This window comes from Erinaceus europaeus, chromosome 4, assembly GCF_950295315.1.
Source record: "Erinaceus europaeus chromosome 4, mEriEur2.1, whole genome shotgun sequence".
Classification (NCBI taxonomy): Eukaryota; Metazoa; Chordata; class Mammalia; order Eulipotyphla; family Erinaceidae; genus Erinaceus; species Erinaceus europaeus.
Window position 1 is genome coordinate 24,279,459 of NC_080165.1, and position 18,797 is coordinate 24,298,255.

The window sequence follows — 18,797 nt, forward strand, 5'->3', positions numbered from 1 at the left end:
GTTGTACGTTGGATAGGTTCTATGAATTAAGAAATTGTTCAGTAATAACTGGGTTATCATCAGGGCTGGGGACAAACCATAAATGGTTATGCAGAAGACTCTTATGGTTGAGGCTCTGGGGTCCCTGACTTAATCCCCAGCCCAACAGAGATGAGCAGTGCTCTAATTTCTATCTTGGTCTCTTTCTCAATAACAAAACATAAATAAATAGGTTATAATCTTAATCTCAAAGAACTTCCAAATATACAAAATATTTTTTTATCATTCTAAAGAATGAGAAACCTAACTTATGTTGTAGGTATATATTCTTCTAGAGTAAATTTTTGGTTATTGACAAACTTTTAAATATGTTTAGAGCAAAACTGAGTATGTGACCCAGCTTTTGCAACAAATTTCTCAATGTCTGATCAAGTAGTTCTGACAAAAATGTAGTAGTTCCATTGATTTGTGTTATAAATGTAGAACACTCTACATTTTGAAGATTTGGTGTGAAAAAACACCTGAATTTTTCCATCTTGTTGTTTTACATAAATTGGATCAAGTCAATATTTAATTAACTTCACCTACAGAATTTTAAGGCAATTGCTAGAAAAGATTTATAAGTAGCTTACATTATATTTCTGGTAGATAGCACTGGTTTAGCAAAAACCAACAGAGAACTATATCACAAGGTTATTAAATACAAATTACTATCTTCTCACCTAGATCACTTTCCTCACTTGATGGTTCATCTGTCTTTATGTTTTCCTCCGTCTCGTTACTATCTGTTTTTTCTTCCTAGCAAAAGGAAGGCAAACAATGCTATCAATATTTAATAACATGCCCAATACATATACTGATTTATACAAATTTATGTAGACTGTTTACAAACATCATATTTCAGTTAGCATTACCTTTTTTGTTTTGCTCTGGTAAGCTAGTTTTATAATTTCATTTCTCATTTTTAAGTTAAGCATAGGTCCCTCATTCAAACCTTTCAGATGATGAATTTTAGATTTTTCTGCCCCACTCCATGAGATAAACATGTTTTTAAAAACCTGGAATTTTAGAAAGATAATATAGTACACCACATACTATGCAACACCCTCAAAAGTCAGTGAAGCTAACTCTCCATAATCAAACACATTACTGTTTCTACAAGTGGAATAAAGAATTTAAGAAGCTTCCCCTGTCTATCTGGATGCTTTACTGTCAAGCAAATGTACTAAAATAAAACAAAATAAAATGAGTTCAACGGTTTATCCACTGCACCACCTCGTGGACCACTAAAAAAATTTTTTTAAAGAGAAGTTAGAATTAAAAAACAAAAAAAACTACATTTTCAAGGGTTTTTGAATCTCAGAATTATAAGTATGGGGTAATGGAACAACCAATAAATGAAAGAATATTCACATCTACTCAATGAAAAGCAAATTTCCATGACCTGGGAAGTGGCACAGTGGCTAGGAACTGGACTTAAAATTAAAAGCATTAGGTCTAGAGATTAATCCCCAGCATCATATGTGCCTGAACAAAACTGATTCTCCTCTCATATAAATAATCTTAAAGAAAAATAACTTCATTTCTCATTCTACATAAAACCAGAATCTTTGCCTTTTCCATTTAGAGAATATACTGCAATCACCCCACTTAGATTTATCCTTTTATTTGCATATCATGTTATCAGCCTTTCATGTAACTACTGTTTTCCAGAATTGGAATTAGGGGCCAAAACATAGCTCATCCTTACTATGAGGAAGGCCTCAAGTTTGAACTCTAGCACCCTGTGGAAACACCACAGATGACATGTACAGATGATGAAAACACTGAGTTGATTTCTTTTTTCTTTCTCTCCACTGCTCGTCTCTCTCAAAAAGTAGGGAAAATAAAAAATTGGGCAAGGGGAACCATTTAGCAATATCATGCATGCCCAGTACCCTGTAATTATTTCCTTAAACCAAATAAATGATTGCAATGAGTGGACAGAGAGGTGGCTGAGGAGGTAAAATAGTCGAGTTCAACCCCTGGCATTACATATGCCAGCAAGTCCCTTCTCATTAATAAGTAATTTTTCATTTTAAAAAAGTTTCAACAATTGACATCACAGCCCCACTTTATTACAAAATACTGATTTCCTTTAAGTGCAAGGGGCTAGATCCTTTGCATATGCTAAAAATAAGAACAGTCACAATCCTAAATCTAAGTTTTTTTTTTGTTGTTTCTTTTTTTTCCCCTCCAGGGTTATTGCTGGGCTCGGTGCCTGCACCATGAATCCACCCACCACTCCTGGAGGCCATTTCCCCCCCCTTTTTGTTGCCCTTGTTGTAGCCTCGTTGTGCTTAGTATTATTGCCATTGTTGATGTTGTTCGTTGTTGGATAGGACAGAGAGAAATGGAGAGAGGAGGGGAAGACAGAGGGGGAGAGAAAGACGCCTGCAGACCAGCTTTACCGCCTGTGAAGCGACTCCCCTGCAGGTGGGGAGCCCGGGGCTCGAACCGGGATTCTTACGCCAGTCCCTGCACTTTGCACCACATGCGCTTAACCCAATGTGCCACCGCCCGACCCCCTATCTAAAAGTTTTTACTATGAATAATTCTAACAAATACAGTTTTGTCTCCAAATATTCATTACATGGCAAAATATCCTAATGACTCAGAAACTAACAAACTCTCACAAATGACCACTTGAGAAAAAAAAAGGTGACTATTTGGGGGTGTTTTTGTTAACTTCTCTCATTTCACTGTTCAAAAGTAAAGCTTCCAATAGCATGCCTGATAGATAAAACTTGATTAGTTTTAAATAACTGCAAACTTTACCAATTTTCAACCCAATAAACCCGAAGTTCTGCTAATGGCAATCTCTTCCTCATCTTTTGGCAAATATGTGAAAGCAACAAGATATATATATATAGATAGATAGATAGATAGATAATTTTTAATGAGAGGAGGACAGACAGAGAGAGCAGGTGGACAGTGGCACACCTGATTAAACAGCTCCCCCCACCTGCAGAGTGTGTGATATCTTTCTCTCTCCCTCCAACTTCTCGTAGTCCTGTCAAATAGAAAGGGAAAGGAGAAAACAAAAAGAAAAAAGGAAACAATGGCCACCGGGAACAGTAGATTCGTAGCGCTGGCACCAAGCCCCAGCAGTAAAGCTGATCACAAATAAGAGGGAGAGACCAGAGCACTTCTCAGCTCTGACATTCAGTGGTGCTGGGGACTGAACACGAGGCCTCCAAGCCTCAGGAATCAAAGCATTTTGCATAACCATTATACTATCTTCCCAGCCAGAAACAATTTTTTAATTGCTTATTTATTTTATTTTAGTGAGAAAAAGATACAGCGAGAATGATCAGAACGCTGCTCAGCTCTAGTTCATGGTGGTACTGAGGATTAAACCAAGCAACACAGAGCCTCAGTACCCAGAAATTTTCAGGTTATGGTAGGGTGGAAAAGGGCTGAGAATGACAAGACATACACTTTTTGGTTAATTTACTTAACAAATACTATAAGAAACAGTAAAGTATAGAACTAAGGATAACAATACAACAATAAAGACTACAAATACATATAATTATTAGTTACCACTTATAGGCCACTGCATGTAATAACGCATACTATTTATTTTTTTTACTAAAAAAAATATTAAACTGATGGTCCAGGAGGTGGTATAGTGGATAAAGCACTGGATTCTCAGCCACGAGGTCCTGAGTTCAATCCCTGGCAGCACATGTACCAGAGTGGTATCTGGTTCTTCCTCCCTCTCTGCCTATCTTTTCTCATGAATAAATAAATAAATTCTTTCAAAAAATATGTATTAAACCTAGAGTATTGCATCAAAGTAAAAAACTCTGGGGAGAGTGGGGAAAGGACAGAGACACAGATCTTTGGTGGCGGGAATGGTGTTAATATACACTCCTATTAACTTAAGAGTCTTATAAATCACTAATCAACATCAGAGGGGAAAAATATTGAATGTCTCAAACTTTTTGATGCATGGACCCCAGTTCTGAGTATATATTCCTTCAATTTAAGCACCTAAGGTTTCAAATTAGTAATCTGATTGAACTTTAAGTAGGTTTAAATTACTAATACAGGGAGTTGGGCAGTAGCACAGCAGATTAAATGCATGTGGTGCAAAGCACAAGGACCCATGTAAGGATCCCGGTTTAAGCCCCGGCTGCCTACCTGCAGGGGAGTCGCTTCACAGGTAGTGAAGCAGGTCTGCAGGTGTCTATCTTTCTCTCTCCCTCTCTGTCTTCCCCATCTCTCTCCATTTCTCTCTGTCCTATCCAACAACTACTACAACAATAAAAAAAAAAAAAAGGGCAACAAAAAGGAAAATAAATAAATATAAAAAATTAAAAATAGTGGTCTAGGAGGTGGTACAGTGGATAAAGCAGTGGACTCTCAAGCATGAGATCCTGAGTTCAATCCCTGGCAGCACATGTACCAGATTGATGTCTGGCTCTTTCTCTCTCCTCCTATGTTTCTGATTAATAAATAAATACATAAATAAAATCTTTTAAAAAATTTAAAAATTATTAATACATGTTTATATTAATACATTTCTAATTATGACTAAAAAATTAAATTACCTATAATCTTAGACCAGAGGCAATTGGTCTTGTCAGTATGTAAGATACAGTTATTTGTAAATAGCATTCAATGACAAAAATCACAGTAAGGTCTTATATGGTACAGTAAGTCCTAACCATGAGATTTTCAAAGTAAACCAAAGTAAAATACTTCAGCTATAACAGTAACTATCTATTGCCTTTTTAAACTGTCAGACAGCAGGAACCTTCCCTAATCACTATAAAAGCCATTATTTCTCCCAGTCCTGGAGCCTCTAGGGTGTGGCTTGTTTCCTTCATGCTTCTCTCATACCATACAGCTTGATACTGCATCTACTGATCTCAACCAAATCAGCATAGGCAGCACCACCTCGACATGTTTCACTTTGGACTATGTCTAGAGATGCCAGGTGTGGGAAGACCCTTAAGCTCCATTATTCTGCCACCAAGTTTCAGATGCTACCATGACGCCAACCTGACTTCCCTGTGCAGACAACCCCACCTCCCCAGAGGGAAAGATAGAAATGGGCTGGGAAATTATGTGGAGTTGTACCCCTCCTACCCTATGGTTTTGTTAATTAATCCTTTCTTAAATTAAAAAAAAAAAAAAAGAAAGAAAGAAATGGGCTGGGAGTATGGATCAACCTGCCAACGCCCATGTCCGGCAAAGAAGCAATTACAGAAGCCAGACCTTCCACCTTTTGCACCTCGTAAAGATTTTTGGTCCATACTCCCAGAGGGATAAAGAATAGGGGAGCTTCCAACGGATGGGATGGGATATGGAACTCTCTCTAGTGGTGAGAATTGTACCCGTCTTATCCCACAATCTTGTTGATCATTATTAAATCACTAAAAACAAGCAAACAAAAATATTAACCCCAAATTCTGCTTTAGAGCAGAACCTTAAGATTTGATGTTAAAATAGAAACTGTACAAAGGTTTTCTTTCTCTAATGATCTTGTGGAAAACAAGAGTAGTAATCTGATAGCAGGAATTTAAAAATCCAAGAATCTTAAAGTACTTTATCATCAAACAAATAAAATTCATAACTTACCTTGGCATTTTCTTCTGATTTAGTTTTGTAGGTTGCAGGTGGTATCTTACCCCCCATGCTTGAAAGATGAGAAAAAGAGATATTTGTTCAGAAAACTAAAATTCACCAAGTCAAACAATTATCTGTGCTGGGGGAAAAGTCACACATTTAGATGGTCACCATTTCAAACTTTTAAAATTAATTTGAACACTCCAGTTCTATTTTTTTAAAGAATATAATTTTTTATCCTCTACATATTTATTTTGGATAGAGAAGCTGAGAGAGAAGAAGCGATAGTTACTGGCAACTATAAAACATTAATTCCCCAATAAGGGGAAAAATGTTAGAAAAAAAGATAGAAAGGGAGAGAGAGAGGAACTTCACTGATTGTGACTTTCCCCCCCGTAAGTGGGTACTAGGGACTTGAACCCAGGTCCTTGTGTACTCTGTACACTCAGCCAGGTGCGTCAGCACCAGGACCCTTCCAGTGCTATTGTAACTTTTTCGCACTCGTGTGTGTGTGTGTGTGTGTGTGTGTGTGTGTGTGTGTGTGTGTGTGTTTGTGTGTGTAGAGCTGGGGCCTTAATCTTGTGTGACTTCAATCTGAGCTGCTTTTTCAATCAAACAGGAGACATCACAGCACCAGAGCTTCCTCCTATGCCATAGCTCCCCCATGTGGTGCCAGAGCTCAAACCCGGGTTGTGTTTACCCTATGGTAATCTAACTCCTTGGCTCACATTCTTATCAATTATTATTCTAGTTATCTTGCTAATAGATTACCCATTTCCTTGCCTCCACAAGCCTGCTCATCTGAACTTCACCCATACCCTGAGCCAGCTTGGGTGGTGGCTTAGCAGGTAGACTGCATGTTTTCCAAACCTTAGGCCTCAGATCTGATTCTTTCCTGTGGCCACAGAGGTGTTCTAGTCTCACGAAGTCAGAGCTGAGCAGTGCTCTGGTTAAAGTAAAGACCAGAAGTTATGTCATACAATCAAGTACGCATTTTCTCAATGTGACTTACAAATCTATCTTCTTTACTAAAGAAAAATGGGGCCTACATAACAGTCAGAAGGCACATAAATAAATTACATAATCCAAAGCACTTAGCCTACAATTCAGAAAAATAAAATGTTATCAAAATTTGGAGCCGTGGTGTATTGCACCAAAGTAAAAGACTCTGGGGTGGGGGTGTGGGGTTCAGGTCAGGGAACAAGAGAGCAGAGGACCTAGTGGGGGTTGTATTGCTGTGTGGAAAACAGAGATGTTATGCATGTACAAACTATTGTATTTACCGTCGACTATAAAACATTTAATCCCCCCATTAAAGAAAAATTGAGGACTGGGTGTTAGTGCACTTGGCTGAGCTTACATGTTACCATGTGCAAGAACCCAGGTTCAAGTTCCTAGTCCCCACCTGTAGAAGTGAAGCTTCAAAGGTAGTGAAGCAGTGCTGCAGATTTCTCTCTTCCCCTCAGTTTGTCTCTGCCCAATAAATGGTTCTTTGCAAAAAAAAAAAAAAAAAAAAAAAACCCAAAACTTTCCTGTCTGATGCTCAAAAGTTGCAGGTTCAACCTTCCACACCACTATACGTCAGGACTAAACGGGGGTGGGGGGGAGGCCTTGAGAAAAAAATAGGCAACTATTCCACAGAAAAATTGCATTTCAAAATGTAGTAACAGTAATCTAACACTAATTTTCAGTTAAGTTATAAAGAAGAGTCAGGACTTCATAAGCTGTGATTTCCTAAGTTTCAGAACATCCAGGAATATATTTAGGATGACATTTGATTTTGGTGATAGCAATCAAACCAAGGGCTTTAAACATGTGTTCTAGGCTAAGGAGACGGCATAATCATTAAGCAAAAAAAGGCTTCCATGTCTGAGGTTCTGAGCCCCCAGGATCAGCCCCTAGAACTACCATAACCAGATCTGACCAGTGCTCTGGAGAGAGAGGAAGAAAGCAAGAAAGAGAAGAACCATTAAACTTAAAGTTCTGTTCTACTATGGAACTACATCACCAGCATATAGTAACTCTTCAGCAAGTGACAGGCCAGCCAAGAAATAAAACAAATTATCAGACAAACCCAAACTGAATGCACCTACAAATCAATTGCCAAAGTCATGAAAATCAAGGAAAGACGAAGTATTTGTCTCAGAAAGGAGATAAAGTTGCTATATGGAAGAATGAAATGTATTTTTAACATTATAATCCAGGTGTTCTGAAGGAGGTGCAGTGGTCTCTCAAGCATGAGGTCCTGATTTCAGTACCCAGAAGCACATGTACTAGAGTGATGTCTGGTTCCTTCTCTCCCTCCTCTTTCTCATAAATAGATGAATCTTTAAAAAAGTTTAATAAATTCTTAATTTAAGCTATAAACAATGGCAGAAACTACTGCAAATAAGTCAAATGGCTATTGTTCAACATCTCAATTCAGTCATAACTAATTTAACATGAAGAAAAGAATTCTAAATGGTTTCACTCTAAGGAATGCTACAGGTAAGATTAGGCCTAGAAATATTCTTACCCTAGTCTCCACTCTCAGCCTGACCCCCTGTACTATATATACCTGAGTCTGGGTATCTTTCTCTCTTGTTAATAAATCTTCAAAGAGGAGAGTATGGAGATGGAGAATGAAGGAAAGAATGAGAAGAGTAGAGAAAAGGAAAAGCAGAAACAGTAAAGACCAGAGAGGTGGCCCACTTACAGTGCCTTCCAAGGATGAAGGACACGGAAGAAATGCACAGAACTGCAAGGGGAAACTATGATTTGATTTTTTTAAATTATTTTTTAAAATATTTTATTTATTTTCTCTTTTGTTGCCCTTGCATTTTTTTTTTTTTTACAGTTGTAGTAGTTACTATTGTTATTGATGTCATCATTGTTAGATAGGACAGAGAGAAATGGAGAGAGGAGGGGAAGACACAGAAGGGGAGAGAAAGATAAGACACCTGCAGTCCTGCTTCACCGCCTGTGAAGCGACTCCCCTGAAGGGGCTCGAACCAGAATCCTTATGCCAGTCCAGGCGCTTTGCGCCACGTGAGCTTAATCCGCTATGCTACTGCCCGACTCCCTTGATCTTTTGTTTGTCTAACAAACAAAATAGACGAAAAACAGAAGAAAAAAATTAGGGAGTCAGCGACTACATGGTGCAGCGGGTTAAGCACACACGGCGCAAAGTGCAAGAACTGGCATGGGGGTCGGGAGGTGGCGCAGTGGGTTAAAGCGCCATGTGGCGCAAAGCTCAAGGTCCAGCATAAGGATCCCGGTTCGAGCCCCCAGCTCCCCACCTGCAGGGGAGTCACTTCACAGGCGGTGAAGCAGGTCTGCAGGTGTCTATCTTTCTCTCCCTCTCTCTGTCTTCCCCTTCTCTCTCCATTTCTCTCTCCTATCCAACAACTACATGAACAATGGCAATAATAGTAACCACAAAGAGGCTACAACAACACGGGCAACAAAAGGGGGGGAAAAATGGCCTCCAGGAGCGGTGGATTCATGGTGCAGGCACCGAGCCCTAACCAGCACCGAGCAATAACCCTGGAGGGAAAAAAAATGGATCAAATTCAAAGTCTTTCAAATACTAGCAAACTCTCACGGCCCGGTAGCGGCGGCAATGGCAGCGCGCCACAGACTTTCATGCTTGAGGCCCCAGAGGCTGAAGGTTCAATGCTGCTCATCTTTCTCATGAAGCAAATGCATACATAAAAATAAAAAAAAAAAAAGAACTGGCATAAGGATCCCGGTTCGAGCCCTCAGCTTCCCAAGTGCAAGGGGACCGCTTCACAGGTGGTGAAGCAAGTTTGCAGGTGTCTTTCTCTCCCCCTCTCTCCATTTCTCTGTCCTATCCAACAACGACATCAATAACAAGAACTACAAAAAAAAAATTAAAAAAAAAAAAGGGTCAGCTGGTTAAGCTCACAGCGCGAAGTGCAAGGACAGGCACAAGGATCCCGGTTCAAGTCCCCGGCTCCCCACCAGCAGGGGAGTCGCTTCACAGGCGGTGAAGCAGGTCTGCAGGTGTCTGTCTTTCTCTCCCTCTCTGTCTTCCCCTCCTCTCTCCATTTCTCTCTGTCCTATCCAACAACAACATCCAATAACAACAACAATAATTACTACAATAAAACAACAAGGGTAACAAAAGGGAATGATTTTTTTAAAAAAAAGAGAGAAAATGACTCAGCATCTTTCTGCGAAAAGCAAAAAGTTTCAAAAAAACTTAATTATTGTTACTATTAAATTAGTACAAAAAATTATTGTGAAGTTCTGATTTACTATGAAAAAAAATAAAATTACAGAAGCCCAGGAGTTGGAGCAACTGGAGGAGAGCAGGATCCCAAGCGGCATCCCCATGCCAGTCATGTTCCCTCCCTCGTTACTTTTTTTTTAATCTTAATAACTAGATAACTGGTAACAGAAAAGACTGAAACCTTATTCTTTTTCAAGATTTATTATGAGAAAGGGAGAGAGAACCAAAGCCTCACTCTGGAATAAGCAAGCCCAGTGATCAAACCCTGCACCTCCCCCTTGAGTCCAGTGCCCTGTGGCACCTCCCTCCCAGCCCAGACTGAGAAACTTCCTAAGGGGAAGGGGGAGAGAAATGCATTCTTGACAGAGTTAACTCATGTTTCTCCCTTAAAACAAGGATCTCGTATGAAGTATTTCAGATATTTGGCAAACCTGTCCCGTACACAAGGTTTACTAAATTGAACACAAATATTCGGTGGTCCCTTAAAAAAAAAACAAAACACTATTGGATAGTGACAGGGAGAAATAGGGCAGGAGAGACGTCTCCTGAGAGGGAGAGACGTCTCCTGAGAGGGAGAGACCCCTCAGCACCCCTGAAGCTTCTTCCTCCCTCCAGGTGGAGACTGGGGGGACTTGAACCCGGATCCTCGTGCAGTTCCACATGCGCTCCTCCCCACCAGTAGTAATGGTGCCGATTCTGTATTTAACTTTGTGTCCCAGTGCAACTTCTACTGTCTCTGAGCCTCTACCACAATGCCTGCTCAAATAATTCCGTAAAGTACTTTGGCATTTAAGTAGCAAGATTATGGAAACAAGTTCCTGAGCGAAAAAAACAATCAACAACAACAACAAAAAACAAAACCCAAACACACACGCGCGCGCATTTCCCTTTAATTGTTTGAAAAAATGGCACTGCCACTAAGGAGCTAGAATAAACGAGTCCCAAAATAACTCCAGGCAGTTAGAATCCGTGCAAATTGGAGTCACCAGGCCGGGCTATCACTTTTAACCTAACGTACGAAATCAAGCTATCTCATTACGACCCTATTTAAAGGGACAAGCGCGTCACGCAGCGACTATGGATCCCTGCGACCGAGGCGGGACAGCGAGTGGACGCGGGAGAGAAACAAGCCCGCGCGCTCGCCGGGCTCTGCCCCCCGCCCCGGTGCCCGCAGTCGCCAGCACCCCCATTCCGCCCCTGGCGACCTCCGGGGTGCAGGGAGCGCAGCTCGGCCTCCTTCCCCTCCCGCTGGAATTTGCGACGCTCCCCGCCTCCTGCACCAGCCCCCCTGCAAGTCGCCTCTCTTTCCGGGCCAGGGACCAAGGCCGAACGAAGATTAGTGGCGGCGACGCGGCCGGCCCGCCCTCAACGGTCCTCCGGCCTGGGTCTCACCTCTCCACCCACTCCCTCAGGAAGCGCATTTCCTCGGTGTGCAGGACGCTTGGGTCCTGCCTACACATCTTCACGAAGGCCCGGAGCTCGTTCACTTTGCGGGGGTCCATGGTTGGGAAGCAAAGGGCGCGGCAGAGAGGCGGCGGCTGGGTCCCGGGCGCGGACACTGGCTCGGCGTGACCGAGTAAAGGGGGCGGCTGCCGCGAGGCCGAACAGACCAGAAGCTCCCCGGCCGCTGGCTCCGCCCACCAACGGTCTCGTGACCCCGGGTCCTTCCATAAATGCCCCCTCCCCCGCTCCTGTGCGCCGATGGAACCTTCTAGAAGTGTGGCTGTTCGTTCTGTTGCCTGCTCCTTTACGCACAAATCTTTCCCCCTAATCTTTTAATAACTGCTTGCGCTCTGTCACTTTTGTCTTCTGGTTTATACAATAAAACCATTTTTCTTTTAAATTATATTTCGGTAATATTCTAAACCGTAAAACAGATGTCTGGATGGGTCAGCCCCCAACATGGAGGCTGAAAAGCTCAGCCCTTTGGAAGGAAGCCTTTGAATTCGTCACTTATGTAAATTCATTAAGGGGACAGCCGCCATGACACAAAATGGATCGTTAGGGCCCAGCGGAGGCCGCGACCCCTGGACGTGACGTCACCATCCTGCGCCACCGCGGGAGGAAAGCCTTGCTGGCGGGCTGGCCGGAAGAGGCGTGGCTTCGAGCCACGTTTCCTGGCGACCGGGTGCTGCAGTGGCAGTCGCTGCAGTTTCTCCTGCTGTTTTCCTCCTTCCCTTCGAGACTCCCGAGTGAGGTTGTAATGCCTCTGTTACTCTCAGCAACTAAGCTGGTTCCTGCCATAGCAAGTGCCCGTGGCCTCGCAGGTTAGACTCATTTTCCACGGTATTTCCTCCGGGGCTCGCGCTTTGAGAAGCTTGAGGCTCCCCAGAGGGATCCAAGTTACTCTCAGACCATCCCTGCTGGAAGCTCTGAAAATTCCTTTACCTGTTGATTTTGGAAAAGGGTGGGCCATGTGTTTTCTCTTATTGTTGAGAAAGTCTAGGAAGTTGAAATGACAGCAGAGAAAAAAGTGTGCTATCCCCCAGAAGTGGCTGTCTGTCATTAGTTACTCATACTCATAGAAGTTGTGTCAAGTACCACATTTGTGTAGGTAACGCATTGAGTAGATCATCTGCCAGGAGCAACCTATTTCTGTATTTTCAACGAGCTGCCTTGAAGACTGGCTTCAGAATATCAAGAAACATGTTTAATAAATCCTTTGAGCAGTTGCTCTCAGTAGAAATAAGGAAGCGATACCCCCTCCTACCCCAGCAGTAAGGGGCAGAAAGAAAATGTGGGTATGCCTTTGAAGATTGGGTGTATCTGATCTGAAACTTGAAAGAAATCTGCCTCTAAACAGACTACTGGATGGCGCAATCCTAGCAGTGGGAACAGGAAACATGTAAAAGCACAGAACTCTCAGCCTGGCTTGTACTAAGCTTAAATTGGGCTTATTATTAGATGTTATACTAAAACTAGTTCTGTGGTTAAGAATGGGAAGCAGAGTGCAAGGACTGGCATAAGGATGCGGGTTGGTGCCCCCGGCTCCCCACCTGCAGGGAAGGCGCTTCACAGGTGGTGAAGCAGGTCTGCAGGTGTCTATCTTCCTGTTCCCTTCTGTCTTCCCCTCCTCTCTCCATTTCTCTCTGTCCTATCCAACAATGACAACATCAATAACTACAACAACAACAAAAAAAGGGCAACAAAAGGGAAAACATAAATATAAAAAAAAAAAGAATGAGGAGCAGGCTAATTTTAAATCTCTAGAAGTGAAGAAGTGTACGTTAGAGTATTTGCAAAAAATATTTCAGATTATGGAGCCCACTTTTCCATAGTGAATCTTTTTGTTATTGTTGTTAATGTGTATCTATTGTTTGTTGGAACAGAGAGAGACCAAAGTACTGTTTTGCATTTTTCAATATGTTGCCTGGGGTCAAATATAGGGTCTCAAATGTAAGTTGTGTCCACTCTACCACTGAGTCATTCCTCCACTCTACTACTGAGTCACTCCCAAAACCCTGTACTGAGTCTCATACTGGTATTGAACTTGAGCTATCACAGAAAATAACATGGGAAGAGATGATAGAAAATCAAGTTGGGGGTAGGGTAGTGGTGCATCTGATTAAGTGCATATGTTACTCTGCTCAAACCCCTCCCCAGCTACAGGGGGGGTCCTTCATGAGCCATGAAGCAGGTCTTCAGATGTCTCTTTCTACCTCCCTCTCCCCTCTCAGTTTCTCTCCCAACTGTCAAATAAAAATAGAGAGGGTAAATAAAAATACAGAGAGGGTAGGGGTAGATAGCATAATGGTTATGCAAACAGACACTCATGCCTGAGGCTCCAAAATCCCAGGTTCAATCCTCTGCACCACTAGAAGCCAGAGCTGAGCAGTACTCTGATTAAAAAAAAAATACAGTGGTCCGGGAGGTGGTGCAGTGGATAAAGCACTGGATTCTCATCCATAAGGTCCTGAGTTCAATCCCCTGGACCACATGTACCAGATTGATGTCTGGTTCTTTCTCTCTCTGCCAGTCTTTCTCATAAATAACTAAATTCTTTAAAAATATATATATACAAAGAGGGAGTTGGGCGGTAGGTAGCGCAGCGAGTTAAGCGCACGTGGTGCAAAGCGCAAGGATGGGCCTCAGGATCCCAGTTCAAGCCCCCGGCTCCCCACCTGCAGGGGAGTCGCTTCTCAGGCAGTGAAGCAGGTGTGTAGGTGTCTCTTTCTCTCCTCGTCTTCCCCTCCTCTCTCCATTTCTCTCTGTTCTATCCAAGAACGACATCAACAACTACAAAGGGCAGCAAAAAGGGAAAAATAAATATAAAAAAAAATTAAAAATACAAAGAGAAAAAAAAGGCTGCCAGAGCCGTGGATTCATAGTGCCGGCACCAAGCCCCAGCTGTAACCCTGGTGACAAAAAAAAAAAAATTGACCCAGGATTTGACGCATTAGACATTGGGTTATATTCTCAAGCATGAGATCCTGAGTTTGATTCCCAGCATCATGTATGTCAGAATGATGCCGATTCTCTCTCAATAAATAATAGATTAGTCTGTTTTCAGAAATAACATCCAGAATGGCTCTAGTTTTTGTTTTGTTGTTTTCCACTAGGGTTGTTGTTGAGTCTCAGTACCTGCCCCGAATCAACACAATTATAATTCTTAAGTTGTGGTGGCTAGAGGAATTTTTTTTAAACTTATTTATGAAAAAGATAGGAGAGAGAAAGAACCATGGGCTCACCAGACATCACTCTGGTACATGTGATGATGGGGCTTGAACTCAGGACCTCATGCTTGAGAGTCCAATATTTTATCCATTATACCACCTCCTGGACCACGAGGCAATTTTTTTTTCTTTTTCTTTCTTTCTTTTTCTTTTTCTTTTCTTTTCTTTCTTTCTTTTTACCAGAGCACTGCTCAGCTCTGGCTTGTGGTGGTCTTGGGGATTGAACCTGGGAATTTGTCAGAGCCTCAGACACGAGTTTGTTTGCATAACCATTGTGCTATCTACCCCGCCCGCAATTTTTTTTTTAAACAATGCACTTGTAGTTTCTCTTTACATTCTCAAAAAAAAAAAAAAAAAGAATGTTTTATATTTGGAGTGATTCACTGACAGCCTATCATACATTACACATGCAGATTACTGTGAGGAGCCCATGGTTATGTCTCACATGAGGGGTTGGGGGTGGCAAAATACATCTAATGTAAAATCTGCAATTTTAATTGTTTTTAAGTATTTACTGTGAGGGAGATGTCCAGTAGTTTTTCATCTTGTAAATCTGAAACTATATACATTAGCAATTCCCCTTTTCTATCTCATCCAATCGTTGGTAATTGAGTCTACCTCCTACTTCTCTGAATTTTATTACTCTTTATTTGGACAACTCATATAAGTAGAAACAGAAAGTATGTCTTTTTATAACTAACTCATTTCACTTAGCATAATGTTCATCCATGTTGTATATAACTGGAATTACTTTTTTAATATTTATTTTCCCTTTTGTTGCCCTTTTCATTGTTGTTGTAGTTATTATTGTTGTTATTGATGTCATCTTTGTTGGATAGAATAGAGAGAAATGGAGAGAGGAGGGGAAGACAGAGAGGGGAAGAGAAAGATGGACACCTGCAGACCTGCTTCACCACCTGTGAAGCGACTCCCACTGCAGGTGGGGAGCGGGGGGCTCCTTACACCAGTCTTTGTGCTTTGCGCCATGTGCGCTAACCGCTGTGCTACCACCCGACTCCCTGGAATTACTTTTTTATTTGAATGAGGGATACAAAGCTATTGCTTTACCAAATATAATATTTTATTTTTGTCCTTGTTTTTTGTTAAATTTTTATTTTCCCTTTTGTTTCCCTTGTTTTTAAATATTGTTGTGGTGGTTATTGTTGTTGTTATTGATGTCGTTGTTAGGACAGAGAGAAATGGAGATGGGAGGGGGAGACAAAGAGGGGGAGAGGAAGATAAACACCTGCAGACCTGCTTCACCACTTGTGAAAGCGACCCTCCTGCAGGTGGGGAGCTGGTGGCGCAAACCGAAATCCTTACGCCCGTCCTTGGCGCTTCACGCCGCAGATGCTTACCCTGCTGCGCTACCGCCCGGTTCCCTGTTCTTGTTTTATGCAGTTCTAGGGATTGAACCCAGGCCCTCATTCATTTAAGGGATATGCTCCACTGCTTAGTCATCTCCCTGACCCTAGGAATTCTTTACTGGGACTGACTAGTATGTTCTGTACATATATACATACACGTGTGTGTACAGCTATTATCTTTAGTCATTGTTTGACATTTGGTTGATTCAATTTCTTTTTTCCTCATCAGGATTATCACTGGGGTTTGTTGCCTACATGATGAATTCACTGCTCCTGGCAGCCTTTTTTCTCCCTTTATTTAATAGGACAAATGTGGGGAGCCACATGTGCCCTCAAGGTTGCTATTGGCATGGCCATAGAGTTTATGTTAAAAGATAGTTCCTGGGAATCGGGCGGTGGCGCAGCGGGTTTAGTGCAGGTGGTGCTAAGTGCAAGAACTGGCTTGAGGATCCCAGTTTGAGCCCCCGGCTCCTCACCTGCAGGGGAATCACTTCACAGGCGGTAAAGCAGGTCTACAGGTATCTTTCTCTTCCTCTGTCTTTCCCTCCTCTACAATATCAGCAATAACAACAATATAATTACAACAAGAACAACTAGGGCAACAAAAGGCAAGATACAAAAAAAAAAAAAAATGGGATAAGATAGTTCCCGCTTCTTAGAGTCTTTGTTAAAAGATAAGGTCTTTTTCCCCATGAATCACCCAGGACCTTCCACATAAACGGCTGACTACCATGACAAATAATATAAAATATAATCATAAATGAATAGGAAAGATACATCCCCCAATACTCAGTTGGTCAAGGCACCAAACCTCTTTTTCTATAAAGCATTCAAATCAGATGCCCTGCTAACCACGAGAAGCAGATTGTTTATGTTTCTTCCACAGGAATCCCAGAAAAAAAACATCTGGACCCCTAAGCTCAAGGACCGGATGAGGATCCGGGTTCCCCACCTGTGGGGGAGTCGCTTCACAGGCGGTGAAGTAGGTCTGTAGGTGTCTGTCTTTCCCCCTCTCTGTTTTCCCCTCCTCTCTCCATTTCTCTCTGTCCTAACAATGAGGACATCAATAACAACAATAATAGCTATAACAATAAAAAGCCAACAAAAAGGAAATAAATGAAATTTAAAAAAAAAGAAAGACAGCTGCAGTACTTGCTTCACCCCCTACAGGTGGGGAGTTGGCTCGAACCTGGGTTCTTGCACATGGTAATGCAGAACCAGATGCACCATTGCCTGGCCAGGGTTAATTCCATTCAGTTACTACAATCAACTATAAATATGGGTGTGCTTAACCATTATGCTATTCCCCCATCCAAAAGATACTTTATACTTTGATATTTTATTTTATTTTTTGCCTCCAGAGTTATCACTGGGGCTTGGTGCCAGCACTCCAAATCTATTGCTCCTGGTGGCCATTTTTTCCTTTTTTAAAAAATTGCAAGTGAAGATAGAAAGAGAGAGAAAGACAAACCTGCAGGCACGTTTCACCATTTGTGAAACATTCCCACTACAGCTGGGAAGTGGGGGCTTGAACCTGGGTCCTTGTGCAGGTCCTTCTGCATAGTACTATGAGCGTTTAACCAGATGCTCTACCACTGGTCCCCATGCTTTGATTTTTCTTAAAGATACACTTATTTAGGTTTGGGGAAATAGTGTAATGCCTTATGCAAAATGACTTTAATGCCTGAGGCACCAAAGTTCTCATGTTCAGTTCTAGCACCACTATAAGCCAGAGCTGAGCAGTGCTCTGGTCTCTTCTTTCTCCCTGTCTCTCTCTCATTGAAATAAGAAAATAACTTAATTTTTTAAAAGATTAGGGGAAGAGAGAGAGAGAACCAAAGCATCACTGTGATCCATGTGATGCCAGGAAAAGAACTTGACGTTTTTTAAAAATTCTTATTTATTTATTTATTTATTCCCTTTTGCTGCCCTTCTTGTTTTACTGTTACAGTTAATTATTGTTGTTGTCATTGTTGGATAGGACAGAGAGAAATGGAGAGAGGAGGGGAAGACAGAGGGGGAGAGAAAGACACTTGCAGACCTATTTCACTACTTATGAATCTACCCCCCAGCAGGTGGGGAGTGGGGCTCAAATCGCCAGCCTTGCGTGGTACTTGTGAAATGACTCCCCTGCAGGTGGGGAGCCGGGGGCTCGAGCCGGGATTCTTAAGCCGGTCCTTGCCACCTGCACTTAACTTGCTGTGCTACCACCTGACTCCCCAAACTTGGCATTTCATACTTGTGGATCCAGTGCCTTATCCACTACACCACATCCTAGGCTACTATACTTTTTTTTAATACTTATTTATTCCCTTTTGTTGCCCTTGTTTTATTATTGTAGTTATTATTGTTGTTACTGATGTTGTCGTTCTTGGTTTGGACTGAGAGAAATGGAGAGAGATGGGGAAGACAGAGAGGGGGAGAGAAAGATAGACACCTGCAGAACTGCTTCACTGCTTGTGAAGGGACCTCTCTACAGGTGGGGAGCCGGAGGCTCGAACCAGGATCCTTACACCAGTCCTTGAGCGCACCACCTGTGCTTAACCTGCTGCACTACCGCCTGACTCCCACTATACTTTTTTTTAAAGATTTATTTATTTGTGAGAAAATGCAGAGGAAAAAATAAAAACCAGAGCATCACTCTGGCATACATGGTGCCAGGAATTGAACTCAAGACCTCATGTTGGAGAGTCCATTGTTGATCCTCTGTGCCCTCTCTTGGACCATTATACTTTTTTTTTTTAATTTTTAATTGATGGTATCTTTAGGTTAGAGGATAGGAAATAGCTCACCCAGTAGAGCACACACTTTACCATGCAGGCTCAAATCCCCTGGCACTATGCATTGTACCAGGGATGCTTCACAAATGTTGGAGCAGTGCTGTGGCATCTTTTTTCTCTCTGTCTCTATCTGAAATTAAAAGGT

At 42.0% G+C, this 18,797-nt stretch overlaps 2 protein-coding genes across 5 annotated transcripts in view; one reads left to right on the forward strand and one right to left on the reverse strand.

Annotated features, from left to right (window-relative positions):
* Positions 1 to 11,435, reverse strand: part of ST13 (ST13 Hsp70 interacting protein) — a 33,817-nt gene extending 22,382 nt beyond the window's left edge. Inside the window, exons 1-3 of the mRNA XM_007523408.3 lie at positions 11,225 to 11,435; positions 5,611 to 5,668; positions 702 to 777 (exon numbers count right to left, since the gene is read on the reverse strand). Of these exons, the coding sequence (XP_007523470.1) occupies positions 702 to 777; positions 5,611 to 5,668; positions 11,225 to 11,334 (244 nt within the window). The 5' untranslated portion in view covers positions 11,335 to 11,435. The remainder of the gene's footprint in view (positions 1 to 701; positions 778 to 5,610; positions 5,669 to 11,224) is intronic.
* Positions 11,436 to 11,887: 452 nt separating this feature from the next.
* Positions 11,888 to 18,797, forward strand: part of XPNPEP3 (X-prolyl aminopeptidase 3) — a 64,596-nt gene continuing 57,686 nt past the window's right edge. Inside the window, exon 1 of one of the 4 annotated variants that reach the window (XM_060189026.1) lies at positions 11,888 to 12,099. In XM_060189026.1, the coding sequence (XP_060045009.1) occupies positions 12,036 to 12,099 (64 nt within the window). In that variant the 5' untranslated portion in view covers positions 11,888 to 12,035. The remainder of the gene's footprint in view (positions 12,100 to 18,797) is intronic. The other 3 variants (XM_060189025.1, XM_060189027.1, XM_060189024.1) reach the window with 3 other exon arrangements.